At 36.5% G+C, this 12,717-nt stretch overlaps 2 protein-coding genes and 1 long non-coding RNA gene across 5 annotated transcripts in view; 1 reads left to right on the forward strand and 2 right to left on the reverse strand.

The window, feature by feature from the left end:
• Nucleotides 1-12,717, reverse strand: part of LOC129437097 (uncharacterized) — a 524,696-nt gene that overhangs the window by 232,543 nt on the left and 279,436 nt on the right. The gene's annotated exons all lie outside the window — the stretch shown is intronic.
• Nucleotides 1,079-11,212, reverse strand: LOC141361391 (uncharacterized). Its single transcript, XM_073862515.1, has 2 exons — nt 10,773-11,212; nt 1,079-2,608 (listed from the first exon to the last, which is right to left on the reverse strand). The coding sequence occupies exons 1-2, from the start codon at nt 11,062-11,064 to the stop codon at nt 1,311-1,313; spliced, it is 1,590 nt and encodes a 529-aa protein (XP_073718616.1). The 5' UTR covers nt 11,065-11,212; the 3' UTR covers nt 1,079-1,310.
• Nucleotides 5,850-9,292, forward strand: LOC141361405 (uncharacterized). Its single transcript, XR_012367461.1, has 3 exons — nt 5,850-6,517; nt 6,603-6,702; nt 6,786-9,292. It is a non-coding gene; the product is annotated as an uncharacterized lncRNA (long non-coding RNA).

Raw genomic sequence — 12,717 nt, forward strand, 5'->3', positions numbered from 1 at the left:
ACTCCTGGATGCGCGCGCACCCTGTAATGTTTGTAAACCGGCAACCCGTCTATAACCAAAAGTTGATTCGGACACGCCCATTTAGACCGTGCGCTGTGTGCTTTAGACCACACGCTTAGATCGTTAAAATAGGGCCCTAAGACTTTAAAACCAATCTGGAACATCACAGATCACACAATATAAAATAAATGAATTTGACACATAACAAAAGAGTTTATAAAAGAGATAAATGTGGTATAAAAAGATAAATGTGTAAATAAAATATGAAAAACAACACAAATTAACACTATTGTATATAGTTCTGAACAGTTTTTTTGTTCCCGGACACATACACTGTTTGACAGCTTGGCACATTACCCAATTTAAAAAAAAATGCTACTTTTAAGGCGTTGACATCATGTAAGGTAGTCACGTGGGTCACACCTGCTGCTAGGCGTTTAAAGTTCAAGACGTTAGGTCAGACGTTCGATTAGCCGTTCATCGGTCGATCGGATGTTTATTTGCATGTTTTATCCGCCATATGGATTACCTGCCATAGATTAATAGTAAAGCGCCATCACCTGCTTTCTGAACCGGCTGCTGCTTAACTAACGAGATGCGCAAGACAATCGCATGCAATTTATCATGCAGCCCTAATTTTAAGTTACATTATGAAGCCAGAGAAAACAAAAATTATATATTGTACACGGTTACGTGTTGTTTTGTAACGCTAACGTCTTTGGTAACCACAAGTTTTGATTAAATATCTGTTGGAAATCAAACGCCCATTCAGTGTACGGAAACTAACATTTAGTTTACCTCCATGGGTAACGTTATTTCAAAAAGAAAAAATAATACTATGGAAGCGAATGGGGCTCACAAATGTCTTTATTTCAAACATCCCTCAAAATATCTTTAGGGCTCAAAATTAACTTTTTTATTTGGTAGCACTGGTGTCAGAACAAAGAAATTTATACAGGTTTCTAACAACATGAAAATAAAAAATAACAAATTTCATTTTTGTGTGAACTATCCCTTTAGGACATCATAACCTAAAATAAAACTCTAAAAAGCATTCCAATATGGGACCTTTAAGTCATTTTTGTCCTCCATAATACAGTACTGTTAGATCCATCTGAAACCATGAGCAGCACTGTATTATTTCATTTGTATGTTTGTTCCGTTCTATTTATCTGTGATATTGCTCATAATTTGATTATTTGCTCTTATTTTACTATTAACTTGTTTTTTAACAAGACTTGTTTTTATACAAGATTTTGGTGTCATAACCTTATCAAGGTCACTGGTGCTTTACAAAGACTGACTGTTGATTAACTCTTCCCAAAAACATTGCAGTGTTTAGGTTTCTCTCCAGTATGAACTCTCTGATGAACTTTTAAGGAAGCTGACTGAGCAAACGTCTTGTCACACTGAGAGCATTTGAAAGGTTTTTCACCTGTATGAATTCTCTGATGGGTTTTTAAGTTACTTGAACAAGTAAACGTCTTGTCACACTGAGAGCATTTGTAAGGTTTTTCACCTGTATGAACTCTATTGTGCTTTAGTAAGGTATCACTTACACTAAAACTCTTCCCACAGACACTACAGTGATAAGGTTTTTCTCCAGTGTGAACTCTCTGATGAACTCTTAAATGATATAAATGAGAGAAACTCTTTCCACAGACACTACAGTGATGAGGTTTATCTCCAGTATGAAGTCTCTGATGGGTTTTTAAGTTACTTGAACTAATAAACGTCTTGTCACACTGAGAGCATTTGAAGGGTTTTTCACCTGTATGAAGTCTATTGTGCTTAAGTAAGGTATCACTTACACGAAAACTCTTCCCACAGACACTACAGTGATAAGGTTTCTCTCCAGTATGAACTCTTTGATGGGATTTTAAGGAACCTGACTGAGAAAACGTCTTGTCACACTGAGAGCATTGGAAAGGTTTTTCACCTGTATGAAGTCTCGTGTGATTTAGTAATGAAGTCTGTTGACTAAAACTCTTCCCACAGACACTACAGTGATAAGGTTTCTCTCCATTGTGAACTCTCTGATGGTCTTTTAAGTTACTTGAACAAGTAAACGTCTTGTCACACTGAGAGCATTTGAAAGGTTTCTCTCCTGTATGAATTCTCTTGTGATAAAGTAAGTTTGACTGTTGAACAAAACTCTTCCCACAGACATTACAGTGATAATGTTTCTCTTCAGTGTGAATTTTCTGATGAACTTTAAGATATTGTTTGGTTCTGAAGTATTTTCCACATTCAGTGCAGTTGAAAGGCTTTTCACCAGTGTGTATCCTCATGTGAACATTTAGATCAGAGGAAGAGACACAAATCCTCCCACACTGCTCACAGTGAAACTGCTTCTTCTTCTTCTTCTTCTTCTTCTTCTTCTCTCTGTGGTCTTCTGAATGAAGTTTCTTCTCTTGTAAGGTAGTAAAGCTGATCTCAGATCTGTTGAAGAGTTTCTGTTCTGTGTGTTTTCTCTCATGTCTCTCTAAATGTCTCTGTGAGCTGAATGTCTTTCCACAGGTGATGCAGGAAAGAGTTTGTGCTGTCAGTCGCTCTTTTGATGTTGAGGACGTTATTTCTATATCCAAACATGAATCACTCTTCACATCTGAAAGAAACATGAAACAATTAAATTGTCTTTTCACTCTTATTTACATAAAGAAGGATGAAGAATTGAGATTCTGTATAGTGATGGGAAGTCCGACTCTTTTTTCACCAGATTAATCAGTTCTTTAACGTACTTTACATAATGACGTCATTCACATCTAATTGTATCATCCAGGATGGTAAAACAGATTTAAAAAATAAATAAATAAAGTTGTGTATGGTTGATTTATTATTATTATTTAGTTGTTCAATTAAAGCACATCCAAAAACTTTTAAACAGAAATCATGATCAAGCTCATAACAACTTAAAATATAATCTTTACATACACTGTAAAACCTAACAGTGTAAGTCACTAAATGAAATGAGTTTATTTAACTTATTGTTTTTTAAAAAGTTAATTTCACTTAATAAAAACTGTGATATGAACTCAAAAACTGCAAATGATTAACCATAACTTAAAGGGGACATTCCATGAAAATGAGACTTTTTCCATGTCTAAGTGCTATAATCGGGTCCCCAGTGCTTCTACCACCCCAGAAAACATGAAAAATAGCAACCCTGTAACTTTGTTTTGGTAAGGCTCTCTCTGCAAACATGTGAATAAATAGGTCATGCGGATTTCGCTCCCCGCATGACGTAGCTAAGGGATCTTATTATAATGATACCGCCCCTTCAACTGCGCTATCCAACCATGAACGGCCTCACGAGTGCGATAGACAGAGAGAGAAAGAATGACTGACAGCACGAAGCGTTAGTATTCCATCAAACACAAACAGGAGCCTACAATCTTATAACTTGTAGTTTTAATAATCTTTCTAAATATTGAATTAACGTTCTAAAGGATTAACGTTACCTTAGTGCAAGAGAGAGAGAGAGCGAGTGAGGGAACGAACGAGAGAGAGAGCAACGCGACGGTTCGCTTTCAAGTAAGTTATGTTGTTTAATATGTTTCTCTGAAGTTCATATGAATGAACATGAGGATTAATGCACTGCACGAGACAGAGTGAGTGAACAACGCGTATTCACTATCATACACAATAAGTAAATATGTTGTTTAATGTTTCTCTTAAGGTTTTAAATGAATGAGGAGTTACAAAATAGATGAGAGACTGACAGAAACGCGAATGTGTTCAATATGTGTGCACAATAAACTTAAACATGTAATTTGATCTGTTTCTCTAAAGTTTAAGCATTAAACATGTTGTTTTATTACAGATCATTTAAATGTGCTTGTGTGGTTTGGTCAAAAAGTAAACTTCTGAGTGTTTGTGGAAGTGTAATTTATTGTAACATGCTGAAAATCATTATGCCTGTTTAAAAGCAGCATGAGAGCTAAAAGTCTTTATTTTTATTCTACAATGTTTCCCATCTGCTGATAAACATGTATTTAATATGCAGAAAACAGATAATTGACTTTTTAAACATGTTCAAATATATAATGCTTAACATCGCTCACTAACTTCTTTCGTGAGAGAATCTCCCTCGATGCTCTGTCTACAGCGGGAGCGCTTGAGACTCCGCCCACCTGAGCAGCTCGTTTGGATTTAAAGGGATACACACAAAAACGGTGCATTTTTGCTCAGCCCCATAAAGTGCCTATTTTAACATGCCACAATAAATTATCTATATGGTATTTTGAGCTAAAACTTCACATATGTACTCAAGGGACATCAAAGATTTATTTAATATCTTAAAAACGTCTTCTGGAATGTCCCCTTTAAACCGAATAAGTACTATATTAAAAATTAACTTAAACTGAATAAGTACTGAATAACTGAATCACACATTAAACACTGTAAAAAATAAAAAGTTGACTTAACTTAAATTTTCAAGGCAACTTGCTGCACAGCTTTTTTGAGTTTACTCAACTCTTGGATGATGTAGTTTACCTAACTCAATTTACTGAGTAATGTCAACTTACACCAAAAAGTTGAACCAACTTAAACTGATTAGGTAATAAGCAAATTTCTATGTTTTTCAACTAGTGACTAAGTTGGGTAAAGAGTAATTTACCAAATGTAACTAATCTACATGTTTTGGATTGTGGGTGTGTACACAGAAAGGTCTTTGTCCGACTTAAACCAGAGACCTTTTTGCTGTGAGGCAACAATGATGCGCGCTAACTCATTGTGTAGCCCTCTACACTGAACACACACTTCTCAATTATGGTAACAATGAACAAACATAATTCTTTAAAAATTACATCTAAATACAACATATAACTAACATTAACAACATAAATAAATCCAGCAAACATTAAAACAGTCATCTTTTTTAGTAAATATTAACCAAAGAAGGGAACATGTCGCAATGCATGCTGGGAACCATTCCGACCATTGTTTTTTTTTAATTGCTTGTTCAGATTACTCAGTTTGGCAAGTTGGGTGAACGAATTGGACAAAAACTTTTACATCTAAGTCCAGTCAACAAAATAATATTTGTTAGCTGAATGATTATGCTCTTTTCATTTAGTGAACACAAAATAATCAATTGACGCCCTACAACAAAGAAATCTTTGTTCAAGTTACTTAATGTTCTTTGTTGAATGAACATTTTAAAGTTGGATTTTTTACAGCATTCTCCCTCACACACACCTGAAGTAAATAATTTAATTTTGACACGAGCCCCTCCCCCACATTTCTCACGGAGTTTCACAGAGCAACAGCAGCCAGGACACAGACAGCTAAAAGGAAAGCACTCCTTTAACCTTTTTAAAGCATCTTTAAACTTTAAAAACATGTTGTTTGTCGTTACTCTTCATTGTAATACTGTCTCGGTTAAGGAAATTTGTGTAATGTTACCACGAGAGAACGCGACATTGACACAGCAATATTGCCTCTCCTTCCTCTCTAAAGCATCTTTAAACTTTAAAGCATAACTAAACCCCTGGTCAGAGCCTGACTCCACCCACTGGCAATATTTTAAAAAAATGCAAGAAAAGTGATCAGATCCCAAGGAGATAGAGGGGACGAACTAAGTGTGTGGTGAGATCGTAACAAGGGCGTGGTGATCTTGAACCTGCTTTCGTCACGAGTCGTTTTTTGAAACCAACATCCAATAGGAAAATTGAACTGCAGTAGCCACCATTCAACCTGAAGAGGGCAGCACTCAGACGTTTTTACACCATATATATATATATATTGTAGTATTGAAACACTTTATATCCAAATGTCAAAAAACTTACTAAAATCAATGAACAGCACTTATAAAGCATCATTCATACAGATCATTAACTAAAAAAAGTTGGTTAAGGGTTTAGTTACGCTTTAGAAACATGCTGTTTGTCAAGACTCTACATTTTAATACTGACTTGGTTACAGTAATTTGTGTAATGTTGAACATACGACGAGAGTCAGGAGACACAGCAATATTCCCCTCAGACTCATTTTTATCAGCAGATTAATGTGCATTGAGTACACCACAGTTCTGTACGTTAAGTGGAAAATTAATTCATATATAATGCGTTTTCTCTCTCAGTAAGGACTAACGTTAACTGACTGTCTGTCTGTGTGTCTGTCTGTTTGTTCTCAACCAAACAGTCATTCAAGATCTTTTAAAGGTAACGTTACCACATTTATTAATTAATTTATTATGTTGTGAGTACACCACAGTTATGTAAGTGAAAAATTTATTAATATTTGTGTGTTTCTCTCTCAGTAAAGACTACATTAACTGACTGTCTGTCTGTCTGTCTCTCAACCAGTCATTTAAGACCTTTTAAAGGTAACGTTGCCACGTTTATTCATTTATTTATTATGTTGTGAGTACAACACAGTTCTTTAATTGGAAAAATAATTCATATTTATGTGTGTGTTTTCTTACTGTTTAGCACAAGTGTTTCCCGCGCAAGTTTGAATTTCTCTCAGTTAGGACTGACGGATGGCCATTCACTCATAAAACCTTTTAAAGGTAATGCTACCACATTTATTATGTTGTGAGTATACTACAGTTCTGTAAGTGGAAAAGTTATTCATATTTGTGTGTTTTCTCACAGGTTAGCACAAATGCGTCCAGCATAATTTTGGATCTTTTCCATTGAGGAGACTGGGTGACTGTTCTCGACCAACCATCATTCACACGCAAAAACTTTTAAGGTACCACATTTGTTTATTATGTTGTTAGTATACCACAGTTATGTTAGTGGAACATTTATTCATATTTTTGTGTTTTCTCACAGGTAAGTACGAACGCGTCTTTACCATTGAGGAGGCTGACTGACTTTCATCTACCAACCGTCATTAACACAACAAAAACTAAATAAATGTTACTACAAGTGGACCTATTTATTTACTTATCATGCTGTGAGTACACCAAAGTTTTGTCAGTGAAAAAATTATATTTGTGTTTTCTCACTGCTTGGCGTAGACAAATGTGACCCTGTGTAATTTGGAAATTTTTATGGAAAAGGTGCATGTCTTAATGTTTAAATTATGTTGTTTAAATTAAGGGACAGTACACTGATTTTGTTTTAAAATATTCCTGTTTTGACGGTCTATTAAAGTCATAAAGGAATACTTGATTTATTTCATAAGTATGGGTAAATCTAATATTAGTTTCAATGTGAATTTGGAATGAACAGCACACCTTTGTTTTATGTCTAAAACAGTCTTTAAAAAAATAAATGATTGTTCAATAAACTGCAATAATTTCACCCTTTTCTGTCATTATTTTTTTTACTTAAGTTTTTCTGATCTTATGTAACTTAATTCATTTGAGTTAAATCAACTTAAACCATTTAAGGCAATCGGTTTCCTCAAACCATTTGAGTAGCTATATAGTTGTGTGAACTTATTCATTTGAGTTAAGTCAACTTAAACATTTAAGGCAATCGGTTTCCTCAAACCATTTGAGTAGCTATATAGTTGTATGAACTAAATAAATATATTAAGTGAACTAAAACCATTTGAGTGGTATGAACTTAATGGCAAGCTTAATACTTTGAGTAAAGGTAACTCAAACATTTTTTGTCATATGCACTTACAATTTACAGTTTACAGTACTCATATGTATGAGTTTTAAAACTTAAATGGTTTGAGCCAATCGGTTTCCTTAAACGGTTTAAGTTGAGTTAACGTATCGGGTCTTACAGTGTACACATGCACCTAAAAGACACATTTTAGTTAATATAATTAGCTGTACCATGCATATTTCCCGTACGTTTTATGGCAATATAAAATAAACTTACTTTATGTCTGTAAATCATCTCATCAGTATAGATGTAGGCTATATATTGGCACAGCATTTCACTGATGTCCAACATGTGTACTGTTTGGTATAATGTCTGCACAGTGCTGAAAACGCACATTGTTGTACTGGTAGTGCAGATTGCAACCTTGACCAAAAGAAAACATCTTATCACAGAGCTAAAAACACTCCACCCATAAGTTTTTACCAAATTGTTGTAATATTCTTGAATGTAATGCTCAGTTAACTTAAAGAAACCAGGCTTGATGTCGTATGCAGCAGCCTGCATATGCGACCTCCGGAGGCTACAGCTTTCAGATTGAGAAACGGTCTGGGCTCTGATTCTATCCCAGGTGCACATACGCGTGTTTCTGGTGCGTTTATATTCAATTTAAAATGATATATATCCATCCCCCACACTTTTAAAAAGCTTGCTACGCCCCTGATCAAAATGTTCGGTTGTTGAACCTGTGCCTGGTTGAGTTATATTTTTCACAGAAATTTCATTTTTTAGTGCGCAAGGATAACTATTTCACCAACCTCCACCAGTATAAAGTAGGATTTGCCGATAGACTTCATCTGATTGAGGGGTCAATTACTTCTATCTTTGGAGACAACGAGCAGAGCACTTCGGTAAGCTGTAAATAACTTTAAAAACAGTAAAGTACACAGTGGTCATGGTTTAGCAGTACTGTTTCTCAATCCGAAGGCTGCAGCCTGCAGATGTCGCATGTGGTCATCAACCCAGGATTAAGTTATAGCATATTACAACAATTTACAATTAACTAAGAATGATAGTCAACTATATAATTGTTAATATTCGGAAATAAGACAGCCGGCATTAACACACCATTGCGATACCTCCATATGAAGACGTTGTTCTGCAGGTTCGTCATCTTCATTTTCATCTCGCTTCATTTTCCGACTCTGGCGCGAACATATAAGGCTGGATGGACAAGTCTTCCGTTGTTGACATTTTGTGAATAACGAGTAAATAAAACGTTTCTGTGCTGCTAGATAATCGTATCTCTGCTATAAAACTACAAAAATGGCCGAACGCGGTGGAGTTTAACCCATGCTGCGTCCGAAACCGCCTACTACATACTATATAGTACGCGAAAAGCAGTAGGCGAAGCGAGTAGTGTGTCCGAATACATAGTATTCGAAAAACAGTATGCGAAAAGTACCCGGATGACCTACTACTTCCGGTTAGATTTTGCAGTGTGCATACGATGGACGCTACACTATCCCATGATGCCCCGGACGAGGAGTTATCCAACGAAGAAGAGGCACGCGGCTGTTTTCGCGCTGAAATGACACGACGTGATGACGACGTATGTCACGTGATGTAGCAACATGGCGGATGTAGTACGTCCGAATCTCATTCATACTACCAGGATTCATACTATACAGTACCTACTGTTTTAACACCAAGTAAGTAGGTACTTCATCTAATTCAGTACCTACTATACAGTATGCGGTTTCGGACGCAGCCCGAGTGTCACCTTTACAACCTGGAGAGGGGGCAGGGTATGACGTGCATTTAAAAAGACAGTACCAAAACGAATTGCTCTCAGATGCACATCAGAAAAGGGGTAGAAAGGGGGCCTGTGGGGCTATAATAATGAGGAATTCAGACCCAAGCATTGCAGTTTCGCTTTTATATAGACCACAAATAGATGATTTATATGTAAAAAGGACAGATTTAAAAGCATGATATGTCTGCTTTAAAAGGAATCGAGTTTGCCAGGCCAAATGACAAGCAGATTTAGAAACGCCTCATTAGTCCCTTTCACACATACAGTCTTTACTGGTAATTTACTGGTAAATTGCAGTTAACATGTCATGTGTGAACAGAACCTTTCCGGTAAATCAGTGCTCCCAATTTACCAGTAAGACAGGTTGTAAGATTAACGGTAATTTGCCGGTAAGCGCTGTGTGTGAACGAAAAATATAGCATTACCGGCATTTAGATGACGTCAGACCGCGCTGACAGATCGGGCGGGCCAATCAGAAAGTTTTTTATACAGGTGACGCGGTTTCCCCCAGAGTGTTTACGGACGTTTCCACATACATGTTGCTTAAAAGTCGAGCACACCTGATGTTAACATCCACATTTCTTCACCAAAGTTGTTTAAAACAGCTTACCATCTAATTTCCGACGTCCTTAGCACACCATCTGTGAAGACTAATGTGCAAACGCGCAGGTTCCGTTTGACGCCGCCTAACGCAATGTTGTTTGGTCACGAGCAACTTCGCGACCGTTTGCCACAGATGTGAAAACAACAAAATACGGACCGTGGATATTAAGTCATAACCCGCCGTTTACAAATACGACACGGACGGAGCTCGCCGGCCGCGCGCCACAGGTAATTTCCGCTTTCTCTCCGAGTTTACCGGTATTTTGATACTGATGTGTGAATGATGTCTTACTGGTAAAAAGACGGAACGTCACTGCATGTGTGAACAGCACATTTTTGTATTTACTGGTAAATTCATTCTGGTAAATTCATGATAATTTACCAGAATTACTGTGTGAAAGAGGCTAGAGATGGGCGACACAAAGCGATAACGTCGCTGGTTGTCTAAATGTGGCGTCAGGCGGCTGATCTTGAATCGCTCTCGCGGTTCTATAAAACCATATGACACAGTCACGTGCCTTCAGTGCCAGCTCAAGTCGGACAAAATTATAAAGCCACCGATCGGTCTGTGCAGCGCCGCATGAACTCGAACACCCCTAATCTGAGCACTTTGGGGTTTAGAACGACACAGGGATAAGTGATTTATGTTCAAATTAGCATTTTGGGGTGAACTAACCCTTTAAGCCTAAGTTTTAAAGATGTCCTAAACTAAAATGTCCTACAATTTTAGTACTTACATCATTTGGTCTTTTGATTAGTAAGTTTGTGACTGAAAACGCAAAACAGTTGCTCACATGACAGTTAAAAGTTTTAAAAACACAACATTAATTAAGACATACCTGATGGAATAAAATCATCATCTTCATCAGTGCGATCTTCCTTTTTGGGTTCAGTTTTGATTTCTGTGGGTTCAGTTTTGATTTCTGTGGGTTCAGTTTTGATTTCTGTTGGTTCAGTTTTAATCTTCATCATGAGGTTCGTGCAGTCGATGAGTTTAACTGAACACATCTTCAGTTTGGTCTGCAGGATCTGCTGCTGTTCTCCAGCGTTACAGACAGAATCCAGAGACTCTGTGGAGGTTTGATCCTCCTGTAAGCTCTGTTTACTGTCACACACTGTAGTGTCCTGCATCGTCTCAACACTAAAATACACAGAGACAATACTCTGTTAACATTCAATGAAACAGGCAAGAGAGAAAACACTCAGAATACACAAACACATCACACGCGCGCTCTCTTTCTTTCTTTCTTTAGTGAGTTTATCTGCGGACTAAAGAGCTGCAGCGCCTCCTACTGTACTGGAGAGACAAGACGCTTACTGGGAGTTTGCAAAAACTTTGGCGAAAATGATTGACTGCGGTTACGCCCACTGAGTGGCAAAAGACAGAGCGGCAGAATTTGAGTGCAGTGTGAAATCAGCGAAAACACGGTGAAAACGCGTCTGAATTTGAAATAGCTGTTGTGCGACAGACTGTACTAATAGATTTAACAAGAATTCGGAGCTATCGTTTTACAGACAGGAGAAGTAAATTGATCGTTCATGCCAACGTCCACAGACAACAGGTTCACTATCAAGCAGAGTTTTTACTTTCTATTTAAAGTATTTTTTCAAGTATTTGTATTTTATCCGTGTTTTTCTTTGGAAAACATACATTCCAAAGCAAATTATCATTATTTTTATTCTATTACATTTCATAACTTCAAGTTTTTGTTTTACATTTAATATTTAAGTCCATTAACATACTTTTACTCAAGTAAAAGTACACAATTTTAATGTATTAAATACATTTTAATATGCAATAAAAGAATACACAGTATGATTCTATGGTTAGACTGTAGTGAAGTAAAATTTGTCACAATACAAACATCCTAATAAAGCACAGATGCTTGGAAAATGTAACTAATGTAAATATTGTCCACCTCTGCTATCAAGTCCAGCTAAAAGCTGAAAATAGTTAGTTTTACTGGCATTTTCGCAGCAGCACTTTGTATAAAAGTGACATTCAACCAAAAATAAATTAAGATGTATTTCAAGGATGAAATTATTTTGCCCACAGGTCTTAACCCACAGTGAACGTTCTGGGAAGGTTCCCGTTAGGTAATAAAAATAAAATCTACAGGGAACGTTCTGGGAAGGTTCCCGTTAGGTTACCTAAAAATAACCTGCAGGGAACGTTCTGGGAAAGTTCTCTTAAGGTTATTAAAAAAATAACCTAGGAGACACGTGTTCAAATACTTATTTGCAGCTGTATCATACAAAGAAATAGTTCAAAAATCATACATTGTGATTTCTGGATTGTTTTTTTTTAGATTATGTCTCTCACAGTGGACATGCACCTACGATGACAATTTCAGACCACTCCATGATTTCTAAGTGGGAGATTTCTTTCCTAACTGTATATGAATCACTTCGCACTTGTGTGTGTGTTATACTTATTTATTATGTAAACATAATAATTTCATGATAATAATTTTTAATTTAAGATAAAAAAGAAACAATTGAAAACGGAAAAATTATGAAATATTAAAAAAATATACCATAACACCTACGTTTATCTTCAAATGGTGTCTTTGACGATGGTATTCTATAAAAATGAAGGCCATCTTTTTTGGCACTCATATTCTGACACTTAACAGCACAACAAGACATTTTCTAGTGAGTAATCATGCCCGTTTCTCTTGTGTAATTCATTTTGCACTATTTTTCTGCCACCACATTGCGTGTGCATGACTTAACTGTGACGTGTACTCGCAAAACGTCTATTGCAGTTCATTTCTATTGTGC

This window comes from Misgurnus anguillicaudatus, chromosome 24, assembly GCF_027580225.2.
Source record: "Misgurnus anguillicaudatus chromosome 24, ASM2758022v2, whole genome shotgun sequence".
Lineage (NCBI taxonomy): Eukaryota > Metazoa > Chordata > Actinopteri > Cypriniformes > Cobitidae > Misgurnus > Misgurnus anguillicaudatus.

Bases quoted from the DNA above. Each gene is read 5' to 3' on its own strand.
- LOC141361391 (XM_073862515.1), bottom strand. From the start codon at position 11,064: ATGCAGGACACTACAGTGTGTGACAGTAAACAGAGCTTACAGGAGGAT. The intron at 2,609-10,772 runs GTATGTCTTAAT...TGTTTCTTTCAG, and splicing joins TGATGATTTTATTCCATCAG to ATGTGAAGAGTGATTCATGT.